The sequence below is a fragment of the Phyllostomus hastatus genome, unplaced genomic scaffold (assembly GCF_019186645.2).
Source record: "Phyllostomus hastatus isolate PE091 unplaced genomic scaffold, TTU_PhHast_1.1 phas_contig_38, whole genome shotgun sequence".
Taxonomy (NCBI): domain Eukaryota; kingdom Metazoa; phylum Chordata; class Mammalia; order Chiroptera; family Phyllostomidae; genus Phyllostomus; species Phyllostomus hastatus.
The window spans coordinates 22,034,504-22,050,070 of NW_025333869.1; the positions used below are offsets into that span (position 1 = coordinate 22,034,504).

Sequence of the window (15,567 nt, forward strand, 5' to 3'; positions counted from 1 at the left end):
CTATTCAGGCCTCTAAACCTATTAAAAAATGTTTCTTAAACATATCCTATATGTTAGAGACAGAATATCCTTTGTTTCATTTAATTCTCACAATTCTTTGAGGCAGGTATAATTATCCTTAATTTGTGGCTGAAGAAACAAAGGTGAAGAGGTAAAGTGGTTTGCAGAGGTATGTCTGATTCCATGTGGTCACGGAGGCTGGGGTTGGGAGGGTGACCTGGAGGGAGGCAAATGTCCTGTTCTCTCTGGAGGCCCCTGTGACTTGCTGAGTCACTTCCTTCTATTCCACCTGTCTCTGCCAATCTCTGGGAAGGAGAAATGACACTGGAGAGGCAGAGACAAGTGACTGCAGAGACAGAGGAGTGGGTGGGCTGGCCCATGGCTGAGGCCTCACTCCCAGACCTGAGGGGACATACTGAAGCCACTCCTTGTCCCAGTGTCCTGGAACTGGAGGAACTTCTGAGGGCAGGGAAAATTTCTTCTTGCAGCCGAGTGGATGAAGTTTGGCCCAACCTTTACATAGGAGACGCGTGAGTGGTAGCTGGCCCAAAGAATGTGGGGGTGGGAAGAACAAGAAACAGTTCTTGGGCTCTTTACCAGAGATAGAGGTGGGAAGGGAACACAGAGAAATAGTTATGCAATGAGCATCCTAGGTCAGGGACTTTCTCCAGGACCCCTGTATCCTGGGGACAGTGTAGTGACCATATGTGGCCACCAGGGGGAGCAGAGACTTTGCTAGCCAGAAAGAGGGGACCTCCTAGAAGTCTGCTGGCAAATAAATCAGGACAACTAAGGAGTTTGGTGGGCGGGCGCCTGAGGAATGGTGATGAAGGGTATGAAATGTATTGGACAGAGAACTTCCCTTCCTGGTCCCAGCCTCTCTCCTCTGGACACAGAATGGGTGAGGAAGGCTGACTAAAGGTGAATCAGGAAAGATGTCACCTCTAAACAGTTTCAGAGTAGAAGTAGGTATGAGGTAGTGGCCAGGAGAGGTGGGAAATGTGTGGGAAGGCGTGGGGCAGGAAGGAAAGGAGGGGCAGCCAGGTCCCAGGGGTGAGGCAATCCTCTCCTTCCTGTTCTAGCCAAGGCAGGGGCAATGACCTCAGGAAGCAAAGAGGGGTTCAAGATACTTCCCATAATACCAACTATCCCACCAGAAAGCTCTGAGGGTGGCACTGGGAGCTGTGGATCTCAGCTCACACTTGCTAGGTTCCTTCCGGCTCCCTTTGGACCATAGTGGCTCCATCCTTCTGAAGTAGGGAGCCAGGGAACCTGGGAAAACCCCCTTCCTGGACCTCAAGGCTCAACCAGCATCCGGCCCCTTTCCCCGGTTCCCCAGGGCCACAGCAAATAACCGCTTTGAGCTATGGAAGCTGGGCATCACCCATGTGCTGAACGCCGCCCATGGGGGCCTCTACTGTCAGGGCAGCCCTGACTTCTACGGCAGCAGTGTGAGCTATCTGGGAGTGCCAGCCCACGACCTCCCCGAATTCGACATCAGCGCCTACTTCTCTTCTGCAGCCGACTTCATTCACCGTGCACTCAACACACCCGGGGGTAGGACTTGGGGTCTGATCTTACATTCCATCCTCAGGGGATGTCTAGTTTCCCTTCAAACATCAGTGCCCTCCTATCCCTAGTTTGTTTGTTTGTTTGTTTGCTTGCTTGTTTTCTAAAACTATAAGAGAAAGTTCATCCAGAAAGTCACAGAGATGGAAGTAGTGAGCAGTAGAAGAAACAGGCTCAGGAAACAAGCTGCTGAGGCAAAAGAAGGGCCCCCTGGAGCCCGGGAGAGAGGCAAGGGAAACAGCCTGGGGAAAGGGGCTGGGAAGGGCGTGGTATGCTCCACGGAGAGAGCCCCACTGGGTCCTCTGTCTGGAGGGCCTCCCCCGAAGGCCTCAGGAGAGGACCCCAAACATCCCTAGTTTTTAAAAAGCCATCAGGTTTTTTAAAGCCCTCGGCTCAGTGCTTCAGTCATTTATCCAACCACAGTGCTGCACATATGGGGAAACTGAGGCTCGGAATACAAGACCAGGCCATGAATTAGGAGCAGCCCTGGGGCTGAAAGCCAGGCCTCCCAAACAGCAAAACAGTTTTTTCTCTGCATGACTCGGCCTTGGGAATTTGCCATTTGGTAGCTAGTTGTCTGGTTTCTGCCCCAAAGTACTATTAAGTGGAAAACAAAACAAAACAAAACTAATACCCAGGGGACAACAAGTGACCTGGGGAAAGCTAAGCCCCTATTATGTGTTTGTTCTGTGTCCCTTGGTCCTTGAACCTGGGCAAGCCAGCCTCCCTCTCTGGACTCCAGTTTCTCATCAGTGCAATGGGAGAGACAAGACCATGTATGGGTCACGTCACTTCTTCATACCCAAAGCACTTTGACATTCATTTGCTCTTCACCCAGTCACTCACCAGCTATTTCTTATCTTCTCTGTGTCAGGCACTGAGCTAGATGCTAGGGATTTACACTTAGATAAGGCAGGGTGCCTGGCCTTGCGGAGCTTATTGTTTGTTCGGGGGGGAAAGGCAGTCAAAAATGTAAAGAATGAGTGCCACTCATCCAAGTGGGCAGATGTGAAGAGCTATGGGGGCGCGGGGCTGGGGTGCTTCATTCAGAGGATCGAGGCAGTAGGGCGACTTCCCTCTACGGCAGTGGTCACTGGGCCGCGGGCGCAAAGGATGAGCTGCTCTGTTACTCAGGTGATGCCATGAGTGGTCAGGAAAGCCTGTGTGAGGAAGCCACCTCTCAGCTGAAACCTGATGATGAGAAGTCGAAGTTAGTCAGACCAAGGGGAGGGAAAAAGGTTTACAAGGAGTTGGAAAAGCATGTGCTAGGCCAGAGGTCAGAGACCATGACAGCTTCAAGAAACTGAAGATTATCCTGTGTTCCCAGAGCTGAAGGCTGATTTAGGACAGCCTGAGATGAAGCTGCAGGATCAGCAGGGGCCAGTTCATGGAGGGTCTCTCTCAAAAGCTATGCTAAGGACTTTAGACCCCATCCCAAGGGCAGGCAAAATAGGTGTTGGTTTACCCATTTGACAGATCAAGACATAAAGCTTTGATATGAAGCTTGAATGATTTGCCCGGGCTTTGTCATGGAGTACACCTAAGGCAGAGCAGGGAAAGGAACTCGGTCCCCACCCCAGCACCTGGGTGGGCCTGCTGGTGGGAAAGGGTCTTTCACCAGGATGTCTTCTTCAGCCAAGGTGCTGGTGCACTGCGTGGTAGGTGTGAGCCGCTCTGCCACACTGGTCCTGGCCTACCTCATGCTGCGCCAGCAGATGTCCCTGCGTCAGGCAGTGGTCACCGTGAGGCAGCACCGATGGGTCTTCCCCAACCGAGGCTTCCTTCACCAGCTCTGCCAACTGGACCAGAAGCTGCGGGGTGCAGGCCGGAGCTGAGGGGCCAGGTGAGGGCCGGGTCGGGTATGAGGGGACAAAGGGGCAAGGCTGGGTGCAGTTAGAAGTGAGAGGTCAGGTGAGAGCTGGGCAGGGAACATGGAGTGGGGGCCAGGGAGGGCTGGAAGTGAAAGATCAGGTGAGGGCTGGTAGGGAACGTGGGGTGGGACCAGCTCAGAGGTCAGTTGCCAGGGCTGTGTCTGGCTGGATGTGGCTCACTCTCCAAACTGCTGGGCTCCCTTCACCACCCCAGGGACTTATCAGGGCCCAGCCAAGATGTCTCTGGATCCGCCTCTCTCCCAGCCTACCCAGACTCTCCAGACCCCAGAGAGGATGGAAACACTAGGAAAGAGGAACACAAAATGGAAGCAGAGAGACCTTCCTACCTGGCCCTGAGGCTGACCTGCCCTGCCTCCTTGGTCAAAAGCCTATGGGGCAGCTCACCTGACCCCACCACAGCGGCCCAGGCAGTCCTGGTGCCTGTGACGGTCTGAATCTCCCCACACCTCTGCACGCCTTCCTTCAGCCCTGAGGGAAAAGTGGGGTGCAGCTCTGAGTTTAGTCAATTCTTATGTCAGCCTGGCCACACCATTCTCACGTGGTGAAGGACAGGTGTTCCTGCCACCAGCCGTGACCGCCTCACACAGCCCTGCTGATGTGAAGTTCCCTGTCGTCACACCAATCCATTCTCTGCCTCAGACGCAGCACCCCGCTCCCTACCTGCTCCCACCCAATCTGATCTCAGAGATCAGCAGAAGGACCCTCCCTAACCTGCCTTGCCCTCCGGTTCCGGGGACCCCTTTATGACCTAAAGTCTTCCTGAAGCCTCTCCAGGCTCCTTCCTGTTCCCGTGTACCCTGCCTTCTTGTTCTGTGTCCAGTGCCTTTGGAGCGATGGCACAAGGGGAACAGATCCCTAACACCTCCTCTCCCAAGCTGCTTCCTTTCTGCGGGAGGCCACAGGGTCCCCAGCTGCCCAGTGGAAGGAGTTGGGCTCCCCCAGCAGCAGCAGTGCTGCTCAGGCCCTCCAGTGCTCGCTGAGGTGCTGCTTTAATTTCTCTGGCAGCAGCCCTGTGTTTTCCTCCAGCTCCATTGGGAGGAGGCGAGGGTGTCTTTTGCTGGGATGGCACCAGGATTGCGAGGGAGCTGCAGAGTACCTACTGCCCTTCTCCCACCACACCCTGGCAGGGTTTGTCCCCGGCTGGCCCCAACAGCCTGCCTTCTTCACACTCACATCCACCCCGACAAGGGCCGTCAGCTGGAGGGTTAGGCCTCCAGAGCTGCTGTCTATGTCTCTACTCCTGCTACCCACATTGCTCCCTCCCTCAACTTTGCTGTGCCACACACCACCCACTAGCTCAGAGGGGCTGTCAGAGGTGAGTGGGTGACTGGCCTAGGCTCTCCTAGCAGCTGGGAGAGTGACAGATTTCTCCTGCCAACAGCTTCCCAGGGCGTGGCCTGAATCCTCCCTCACCCACCAACCCAAAGAAGCTGCTTTGGTCTCGGACTGCCTAGCCAGCCCAACCAAGGAGGAGCACAGTAGCAATTCCACCCCCACACCCCCTACCCTCATGAGGAGGAGGAGCACCTTGGGGATGGTGATTGGGGCAGGATGAAGGGCTGGGTTTAGAATTTGGGGGTGAGTGCAATGGAAGAAAATTAGGGTTATGGCTGGAGTTGGGACTAAGTTTGGGGCTCAGCTGGTGGGAAACTGGGGCTCAACTGGTTCCCCTGCTGGTATGGGGAACCAAGAGGAGGGCAGGAAGGCATGTTCCTGCCCTGCTCTTTTTCCTCTCAACAGGTTTCAGGAACCTGGCAGACCAGCAGATCTCTGATCATGCCCAGTCACCCCACTTCCTCAGCCTGAGGCTCTTAAAAATCCTGACCTTGAACCTCAGCTTCTTTCCTGTCAGGCAGCTGGCTTGGAGGGAGTCATTTTGGCTACAGCACTGCACATTCCTGAGGGTGTCATCCCCCAAACCATCTGTGCAACTGGGCCCCTAGGAGTGTGCAGTGCACAGCCCGTGCAGCCACACACAGCAGGCGGGGGCTGGCACTCAGAACGGTGAGGGGCTGTGGGGGGAGGTCATCTCTCTCTGTGAGCCCCGGGCCCCCAGCCTGCCTCCTCATCTCTCCCAGCACCTCTTGGCCTTACACAGAGGACTCAAAGCAGAAGCAGGTTTAGATGACAGCTCCTGCCCTGTCACAGTGATATGGCCCCAGTCAGTCTGGGCCTTGGTTTACCTGCCTGTGACATGGAGCTCATCTCTCCCCCAGACCTGGTCCTCACTTCCCGCCACAGGGGTCTACTGCTTTGCCACCCTGGCACTGGCCCTGCTGGTGCTGCTGGAGGCTCTGGCCCACATGGATACCCAGAAGTTGGTAAGAGCCCAGTGTGGGGTCCACCATACAGCCTGCTACTCCATCCACTTCCTCCAGCTGCCTGCACTTCCTCCCAGCCACTGTCTTCAGTCCCCATAGGTGGGAATGGGCTGCCCTCTCAGCCAAGCCCTGAGGCTTCTTGGCCAGGGACCCCAAGGTCCCTTGGATGGGGGTGGGGAGAACATAGGCGGAGAGGGGGGATTGTGATTGTGCATGATAGCCCTTGGCCATAGCCCCTTCCACCTGTTCTCCACGAGGCTCAGGGAGCCCCAGCAGGGGCTGAGCCTTACTGCCTGGAGCTCGGACTTCCAAGACCCTCATAGGGATGGCTTCGGGGATGCATGTCTCTGTGCGCATGTCATCTGGGAGTGGGAGTGGGAGTGGGAAAGAGTACTGAAGCTTGGGTACATGGGGAGGGGCTCTGCAGAGCAGGGAAGGTTCTTAGTAGGCCCAAATCCAAGGTCTCAAAATGATAACAATTAACCTTAGAAACCTTAAAAACCATCTCACTGGCCTCAAGGGAGAGTGGGACCCGGGCCAGGAAAGCCTCCTGGGGAAAGGAGGACCTTGACAGAGGGCAGAGTGGCTTCTGGACACACAGCTCCTGACTGCCGGCCAGGGCTGGCCTGAAGACCTGCTCTGAACCCCACTTACACCTTTGTCTGTCTTCCCACACTTCCCTCAGCCTGGGTCTTCTAGATCTGAATCCTGGGCCAGTCCTAGAATCCTGAGTCCCGAGCTAAAGCCCTCGGACCTGGCTTCTGATGTCGGCAGTGCTGCCAGTTCGTGTGTGATTTTGGCTGGTCTCCTCCCTGTCCTCCTCCATGGAAGTTCCTTCCAGCTTTAACTTTCTGCCCTTGCTCCTTGCCACCCTCGAAGGCCAAGGGAGCTTTTAAGATGGCCCTGCGATCAACATGCACATCCGTGCACACCGCAGGCCTCCCCCCTCTGGGCCGCCTTGGCCGGAGCAGGGCCAGGTGCCCGGCTGAGTGGGGCCCTGACCATGCCATGGGACCAGTGTGTGAGTGGGGAGTAGCAGGTGGAGGCCAGAAGAGGGGAGCAGCACATCATGCTTTATAATTAAACTCAAATCAAAAAATAGAAACAGCATCAAGTGTGCAGAGACAAGCGGCTGGAAGTCGGCAGTGCAAAGTGCCTGTCAGAGAAGACCGCAGCCTGGGCCAGATACCCCCACAGGTGGGTGAGTGCCCCTATTTCAGGGGGACGCAGAGCTTGCTGGGCAGTGAGGGCCAGGGCACCTGTGCCTGTGTGTATTGTGTTGGGGCAGGGAGGGCATGGGACTGGACTGGGGGATGGACTAGATCAGAGACAAGAGCACAAAGTATAGTAGAGTCAGAAAGACCTGAGCTTCAATCTTGGCTCCCACACTTACTGGCTGTGTGACCTTGGGTATGTTGCTTAATCTCTCTGAGTACCAGTTTCCTTATCTGTAAAATGAGGATAATATTACCTGCCTCATAAAGGTACTATAAGAATTCAATGAGAAAATGGAAGCACTTAGCTCTGTCTGGTACATAGTACATCTTTAGTGAGTTGTGAGTATAATAATCATCATCACCAGGCAGCGAAAGGAACATCAGGAAACACAGACATAAAGACCAAACTTCACTGTCCCTTGGGAAAGTTACCCTCTACACAGAATATGGCTGAGGCTTGAATAGGTAATGATAATAACAGTAGCAATAATAACAGTATTGTAAGATGCGTGTTTATTGGGCATCTGCCATGAGGCAGACCTTGTGGGAAGTGCCTTACACTAATGACCTCATGGTATTCTCACCATGGCCCCACCGAGGACACTGGCTCAAGAGAATCACACAGGTACAAACTACAAACACCAGACCTAAGAACTCTGCCCAGGTCTGCCCTCCTCCAAGGTCCACATGCCGAGTGCACACACCCACTGGCAGGTCATCATGGGCAGTGGGCCTGCCTGCCTCCCTCCCCAAGGCTTCCTTCGCCAGACTCCTCAGAGATCTCTGGCCCCATCTGGAGCCAAGAGATCTCTGGACCAAAGATCTCCGTCCTGTGCTGACAGTCCCATCTGATCTGCCTGGGGAGGAGGAGGCAGAGGGATTGAGCAGCAGGGAAGAGGCCGGGGGAGTATCTTCTGGGGCTGAGGAGGTGGGTGGCAAACAGCTGGCCCCTCCAAGAAGGCCTCTGCCTTGGCCTGAGCCCACCGGCATGCAGGATGTGCTGGGAGGCTTGGAGCAGCAGGACCTCCCGTGAGAGGGTTGCAGGCAGAGGCAGCCAGGAGAGCGACACAGAGAGGAGGAGAGATACAGAGACAGAAAACAAGTGTCTGAACTTGTCCACAGCAGCAACGCAGCAGCACAACAGCAGGCAAGCTGCTGCCTACGGAGGCAGCTATTCAGCTTAGAGGGAGATGCAGGAAGGAGGCCAAATGAGGGCTAGAGTGAATGGGGAGAAAAGCCAAGCCAGCCCTGTCCGGGCTAAAGGTTGGGCCCTGCTTCACCCTCAGGTGGCCGAGGAGGTGTGGGAGAAAGTGTTGGTCAGGGTCCCTGACAGTCCAGGTGTGTGGGGTGGCTGAAACCAGGGGAGCTGCAGCAGCCACCAACTCTCCTTCCTTGGGTGTGCATGGAGATTGAAGGATGAGTCAGAGGGCAAGGGCCTGACTCAGTTGGCAAAAGTGGGATGGAGCAGCAGGTGGGGGATGCATCCATGAGCATCAGGAAGGAGGCTCAGATGGGACCTGACAAGGAGTACCCCTTAATCCAATGGAAAAGCGCCATCTTTCAGACCTGGGCATAGGTCCTCTAGGAGCCCGTGGTTTAGGAGCCCCCGGTTTAGGAGCCCTCAATCCTTGATCCCTCTGCTATCTCCTCTTGTGCCCAGGAGCCTCCGGGGAGGAGACAGGTCCAGCTCTCAACTGAAGCCTGCAAGGCACCTATTGACCACTGGAGGGCAGCCTTACCCCATGCCAAGCACAGAAGACTGAGCCCACGCTTGCTAGGCTTCCCAAAGTCCCATCTGCTCTGCTTGAGGCTTGAGCACCAGCTGGTGGCTCAAGACCAGTGTGGCTTTTGGATGACCCTGGGGCCTGGGGCTTACCCCACCCTAACACACTACAGGGCTGTCTACCCTGTAGTTGCTGCATACCCAGCCACTCCTCTCTTATTCTCAGGTCAGACAGACAGAGACTCCTCAAGTCAAGCGAGACCAGGGTATTTTAACACGAGAAGAGAAATGTGGCCAAGACAGGAGCAAAGCCTTGCTCGAGGCCACAGAATAGGTGGTGGCCGGACTCTCCTCCTTCTCTCCAAAGGTCTCTTCCCACCAATTCAGGTGGCAGCCTCCCAACTCCATGGGGAGTTCTAGGCCCAAGAGCCTTTAACCCCAAAGAGCTGTCCCGCAGAGAGAAAGCCTGTGGTTTGGCAGGGCTGTGCTTCCCTCCATAGAGGCCTAGGTCTGCTCTCAGGCCCCACCCCCATGGGATCCAAGAGGAGAACCTGGAATTCTAGCCGCTTCACAGCATTTGTGTTCTGGGCGGAACCACCCCAGCCCCATTCCGCTCCAGTGCTAGTCCTGTCCCTGTCCCTACTCCCCTACTCCTGGCCCTAGACCATGCCCTAGGTAGGCGGCAGGCCACTCAGCCTGCCCTGAGAGATCACAGTGTGGGATGAGGGGGAACGCTGGCTCTTCACTTCCGCCCTGCCCGCCGGCTGCCCGCTGTGTGAGCTTGGCCAAGCCAGTGGCCTCCTGGGTGCCTGTTTCTCTTTCCGGTCCTGGCACCGCCTACCAAAGAGAAAAGATGTTTTTTCCAGTTTGTGCCCTCCCTAGATACTGGTTGAGGGGGCCAAGGACTGTTAGCCAAGATAGGCACTCCTTCCCAGCACGGCACCAGACCCAAGTTCTGGTGCCCCTGAGATCCCAGCTTGGCAGGGTCCCGGACTCCCTCACCCAGCAGACTCCTGAGACCGCCCACCCCACCTCAGTGAGACCTGACCTGCAGCGCTGGCCTGAGTCGAGGGGGTAAGGAGGGAAGGCCCAGGACTTTCAGGCACACATGTAACAGCAACACCAGGCTCCCCTGAGGAGCCTGAGGAGCTGGGTGGTGGGTTAGTGGCCGCTCTCTGGAGTCCCCAAGGATGGAAACTGGGAGGCTTGGGGACTGAACTGCAGGACCACAGAACTGGATTAAAACCACAGGTTTGCTACATATCAGCCATACGGTTTGGGGTATCACTTAAAAAATTTCCCCCTGAGCTTCATTCAGCTCCTCCTAGTGCCACAAGTGAGGCACTAGGCCCCTAAAAGGCATTAGCTCACCCAGGATGGGAATGCTAACAAATGTCATTCATAGCCCAGGCTCCTCACTCCAGGGTGGGGCTCTGCTCTCCAAGCACCTGAAAATGAGAGGGTGTGGGGACCTGAGGGCCAGCCCTGGAAGGAGCAGAGGAGGGGGCTTGAGATGAGCCTCCCCCATTGTGAGGAGCCACAGCCATCTGAGGTCTCCGTGCTACAAAGTCTTAAGTGACCTGCAACTTAAGGGGTTGGGTCTGCACTGACTCATTGCCACAGACGAGGAATTCCAAGGACCCCTTGGCCAGTTTCTGACTTCAGGAGCCTCTGGAGAAGGCAGGAGAGAGAGTAACAAGGGGTTGATTGTTCCTTGGGAAAGGGTCAAGGCCTCAGCCGCAGCTGAGCTGGTTAATAACCTCATACAAACTAGCTGAGGCCCTTCCCGCCTCATCCCACTGCCACCTGGGTTCTGCACCACTCCTGGGCCTTTGGGTCAGGTGGACCCACCTTCCGGGAGCATGCCTGCAGCCACAGCAGTGTCCACCCTGTTCTAGGATGGACTCCCTGCAAAAGCGGGACCTCCGAAGGCCCAAGATCCACAGAACAGGCCCAGTGTCCCCCTACCAGCCGCCGACGCTGTCCTCGCTGCAGCGCTTGCTGTGGGCCCGTCGGGCCGCCACACTGAGCCACGTCAACGAGGTCTGGCCCAACCTCTTCCTGGGAGATGCGTGAGTGCGACCCTTGTGGGAGGGTGGGGAGCGGGAGGGGAGCCTCTCTCCCAGAGCTCTCTGTGGGCACAGGTGACACCCTCTTTGCCTCCCATGATCTCTTTCCATGTGTTTCTTCCCTTCTACAGAAATTATTCTTTTAACTGTGGAAGTAGAACCCTCGTGAAAAAAGCACATAGAGCTTATACGAAAAGTTTCACCACCCAGGTCAAGACACAGGGCACTTCTTGTGCCTGCAATGCCCCTTCTCCCTTCCGAACTCTCGCCATACACCTGACAACGTAGTTAGTTTTGTCTGTCTGTCAAAGTCAGGTGAATGGAACCATGTTGTATGTGCTTTGTGCCTGGCATAATTCACTAAGAATTATGAGATTCACCCATGTTACTATATGTAGTGAAAGGTCATTCCTTTCTTTATTGCTGTAACTATTCGACTGCGCAGACACCCCACAGTCTGTCCATCTGATCGCACACAAACACGCGAGGTGTCCCACTTTCGGGAACCGTGATGCCAGAGACATTCCAGTATGTGTGTCCTGGGCATACGCACGCGAGTTTCTCTAGGGTGTATACAGACAGCAAGACGGAGGCATTTTTTCTTAAAATTTTTCTTAAAATTTAGAACATATGGACCAATATATGTGGATTTTAGAAATTTTCCTTAATATTTAGAGACTAGGGATCAGTATCGTGATAACAACACGGCAGACAGGCTGTCCCCCCTCAGGTAACCAGTAACAAAATCCTCGTTGACTTTTAAAAAATGCATGCGCACACATATGTAACTGCTTTTCACATTGTTTCACAAAAACGGTATCACTTTATAATCCTATTTTGTAATCTGCTTTATATAAAAAGCTTTTTAAGTGGAATCAAACCGCATGTTTTTCAAACCTCCTTGAACACCATTCTGTTTTGCATTCTGCATTTTTCACAGGTTCTTAACAGAGCACAAATGGCCCTCCTTGTTCACCTCTATCCAATACCACGTTTCAGCGCTTGCATAGCATTTCGTTTACCTGCACATAGTCTTCTACTGGAGGACATGTAGTAATTTTCCCCCAAGTTTTCACCATCTTAAATATCATTAGATCCAATTTACAGGTATCTGTGGGCACAGTTCGGATTCTTTAAGTGGCTAGAAGGAGATTTGCTGGACAAAGTCTATCTACATTTTTAAGGCTTTTGATGCCTGCAGGCGCATCGCTCTCCAGAAAAGTCGGCCTCAGTGGAAGGGACTCTTGACCTCTGACTAGAGGAGTCCCTTCCCCCCAGGCCGGCTCCCTGGTTCCAGTCTCTGCCCTTGGGAGAGGCGGCAGAGGAGGGGAGGGGACAAGTTCCGGCCCAGCCAGAACTGAGACATGGAGCTCTGTCCCCACCTCCCAATTCCCACCACCCGGTGCCCACTCCCCAGGCACGCAGCCCGGGACAGGAGCAAGCTGACCCAGCTGGGCATCACCCACGTTGTGAATGTTGCTGCGGGCAAGTTTCAGGTGGACACAGGCGCCAAGTTCTACCACGGGATGCCCCTGGAGTACTACGGCATTGAGGCAGAAGACAACCCCTTCTTTGACCTCAGTGTCTACTTTCTGCCTGTTGCTCGATATATCCGAACTGCCCTCAGCGTTCCCCAAGGTGAGCTGCTGGGGAAGGGACCAGGGTGGAGGTGCGAGGGTTGGGGGTGGGGTCTCGGGCTCTCCATCTTTCCAGTAGCACTGATAGGTGGAGTGTCCTGAGCCACAAGCCTCTCCAACAACCCTCCCTCCCCATGGGGCAAATAGCCACTGCCACTTAGTGAGCATCTCCTTCAGAGACACTGGAAACCAACAACCACAGACATAAGCAAGGTCCAGAGTGGTCATTGGTGTAACCACATCCCTCAGTGAGAGACCTGGGGTTGGACAGAGGTTACAGGACCTAGGAAAGCCTCTTGAGCTGGCTCCTCTAAAATGAAGCTTTGGCATAGGCCTGCAGGGACCGGGAGAGGGCAGAACCCGGGGGAAGTGACATAGCCCCTGGAATCTGCCACAGACCAGGGGATTCCAGTAGTACTGTGCTCGCCTCTGTCCCACCGACTCACCAGAGTTGCAGGGGATGCCGGAGGAAGCACCTTGACTTAGCTGCTCACTTGCTGTGTGACCTTGAGCCAGGTCCTCTCTGGGCCTCCTTGGCCCCAGCCGGCAGTGAACACCGTGTCTGTGTTCCAGGACCGTGATGGGGGTGCTGAAGGAAATCCAGAAGTGTCTCTGCTGCCCAGATGGGTGGGTGGCAGGAGGGCAGCTAGTTGATGCCAGGCTGGGTCTGTCTCTCTGCAGGCCGCGTGCTGGTACACTGCGCCATGGGGGTGAGCCGCTCGGCCACGGTCGTCCTGGCCTTCCTCATGATCTACGAGAACCTGACGCTGGTGGAGGCCATCCAGACGGTGCAGGCCCACCGTGACATCTGCCCCAACTCGGGCTTCCTCCGGCAGCTCCAAGTTCTGGACAACCGCCTCAGGCGGGAGACGGAGCGACGCTGACCTGGTGGACAGCCGGGAGCCCTGACCCTCTGGCCAGCATGGCCCAACCCAACCAGCCTGGCCCTGGGGATGGCAGCCTCTGCCGTTTCCAGTCACCCTGAGATGTACATAGCAAGTGGGCTTAGCTGAGGCAGAGGCAGGGAGAGCTGGGGGCAACCTTTAGCGGGTGGATTTCCCTGATCCAATCCAGAGATTCTTTATGCAAAAGAGTTCAGTCTGTCTCTATAATAAAAGGTTCATCATCATAAAAACATGAGACCTTCTGGTGGTTTGTGGGGTGGTGGCTCACTCCAGGGGAGGCCATGATATTCCAGAAAGCTGGCCAGCTCTGCCCAGCTCTGCCTCAGTGTGGCGGTGCCTGGAGAAGGGGCCCGAGTCCCTGTCAAGGCTGCGTGAGGGGGGAGGGCACGTGAGAGCCAGTCAGTGACCCCGCCCCTGGTGCAAGAGGAAGGGGTGGGGGGTACAAGCGCTCAGAATTAGCTGGCCTTTCTTCATCTTGTTGTCCTCATACCACCACCCTCGGGCGATGCCTGGGCGATGCCTGGACGATGACCAGAGTTTGGTGCATCACTGTCCTCTCCAGGCCACCCTATCAAAAAAGGACAATGAAAACAGATATAGTGCCTCTTATAGTGCACAGATATAGTGCCTCTTGAATCCAGTCAACCTTTTTGTTTACGCTCTCCTTTCAGAAGGCCTGCCTGAAACTACAGACACCTAGAACACAGAGGCATTAAACAAGGGGATAGGAAATCCCAGGTGAAGGTTATATGATGGAGTGAAATATTTAGTTCTGAGTTTCTTTGTACTTGTGCCCTAATAAAACTATATAAAAGCCTGCAGGTTCCTCGCCTGCACGTAGTACAAGGTATTACAAGGATTGAATGGGGTGCCTTTTCTTCTTCTCTGGTTGCCCCTTTTCAGCCCTTGCCTCCTCCAGCTGACCCATAAAGGTCAAGGTTTGTCAGGTTCTGTCCTCTGCCTTTTCTCTCCCTTAGGGCCCCTGCCCTCCTGGGGGACTCTCTTGCTCCCACAGCCTCAGTTCACACCTCGAGTCTGGTGACTCCCTGGCCCCTAAAGCTGGCCCAGTTCTCTCTTCTGAGCTCAAAGCTTCTGTACCCCACCAGCCACCTCCATTTGAATACTGCCCTTGAACTTCAAATTCCACTGAGCTTTTCATCACCCTTCCCCACCCAGATCCACTTCTCTTCCTAGTGTGACAGCCACTGTTGCCCACATCAGCGATGGGTATCTCCCTGGACTCCTGCCTCTCATCCAATTAGCCTTTGATTCCTCTTTCTAAATACAGCTTGGATCTCCTCACTTAACTTCATGTTTGTTGACTACTCAAGTTCAAGCCAAGCTCACCTCTCACCTGGACTCCTACAACTATCTCTCTCTCCTGCCTGGCCCCTCCCATCTCTACTGAGCATTCTAAAGTGAAAATCTGATCACGTCCCTCCTCTCCTTGCAGCCCCTGAAGTACAAACATCTTCACAAAGTATAACGATGCTTCATTATCTGAGAACTCCTTGTATCTCTCGTTGTATTTCTTGCAGTCCTGCTCTCACGCACACCACGTAATCAAGAGACAGTAGGTCCACGTGCACCACACTTTCCGACCTCTGATGATTTGCATATGCTCCGGCTTGCACCCCCTGAGTGCACCACTCTCACCGCCCTTCACTGCGGTCTCCTTGAAGTTTCAGTTTAGCTCTCTCTCCTGGAAAGCTCTCCTAGACACCCCGAGTCTGAGAGAAGTGCTCCTCCCCGGGCTACCAAAATGTCCATCCACCTCTTAGGATATTCACTCTGAATTAAAATTGCCTGGTGCCTTGTGGTTATCTTCCAACTACTGTCTCTGACCAGGCTTTTCCTGGGCTCGGCATCCCTTCCCCATGGCTCCCACACTCCCTGGTTATGACATTGCATCAGGCACAGCCCTGTGTTTCTGAGGACAGCAGCCACAGGATGGCGCCACTGCCACTTGGTCCTCTCTACAGAGGCCACCAGGGGAGTGGATCCCAGCTGGCCCAGGACTGGCCTTCCTCCAGAGGGTGTCTGTTCTCTTCCAGCTCCCTCTGCATGCATCTCATCATTTGGTTACCTTGACACTCTCTTCCCAGCTCATCTTGTTCCCTTGGGGTCCCTTTGACAGCCACCCACTCCACCCACCCGCCTGCCCTGACTCCTCACCAAGGCTCTCTGGGGCCAGCTCTGTCCTCTCTTGGGGGCTGGAGGACATTTTGCCCTTC

At 54.8% G+C, this 15,567-nt stretch overlaps 1 protein-coding gene across 7 annotated transcripts; it reads left to right on the top strand.

The window, feature by feature from the left end:
- Nucleotides 1–338: 338 nt before the first annotated feature.
- On the top strand, nucleotides 339–13,563 carry DUSP13 (dual specificity phosphatase 13). 7 transcript variants are annotated; one of them, XM_045842457.1, is made up of 7 exons: nucleotides 339–530; nucleotides 3,205–3,412; nucleotides 5,678–5,782; nucleotides 6,885–6,979; nucleotides 10,621–10,794; nucleotides 12,209–12,429; nucleotides 13,110–13,563. In XM_045842457.1, the coding sequence occupies exons 1-7, from the start codon at nucleotides 379–381 to the stop codon at nucleotides 13,310–13,312; spliced, it is 1,158 nt and encodes a 385-aa protein (XP_045698413.1). In that variant the 5' UTR covers nucleotides 339–378; the 3' UTR covers nucleotides 13,313–13,563. The 7 variants fall into 7 exon arrangements, 5 of the variants coding, with proteins under 5 accessions (XP_045698413.1, XP_045698417.1, XP_045698414.1 ...); XM_045842458.1 differs by lacking the exon at nucleotides 339–530 and adding an exon at nucleotides 1,420–1,557; XR_006786060.1 differs by lacking the exons at nucleotides 6,885–6,979; nucleotides 12,209–12,429; nucleotides 13,110–13,563 and adding an exon at nucleotides 1,340–1,557 and having other exon boundaries at nucleotides 10,621–10,642.
- The last annotated feature ends 2,004 nt before the right edge of the window (nucleotides 13,564–15,567 follow it).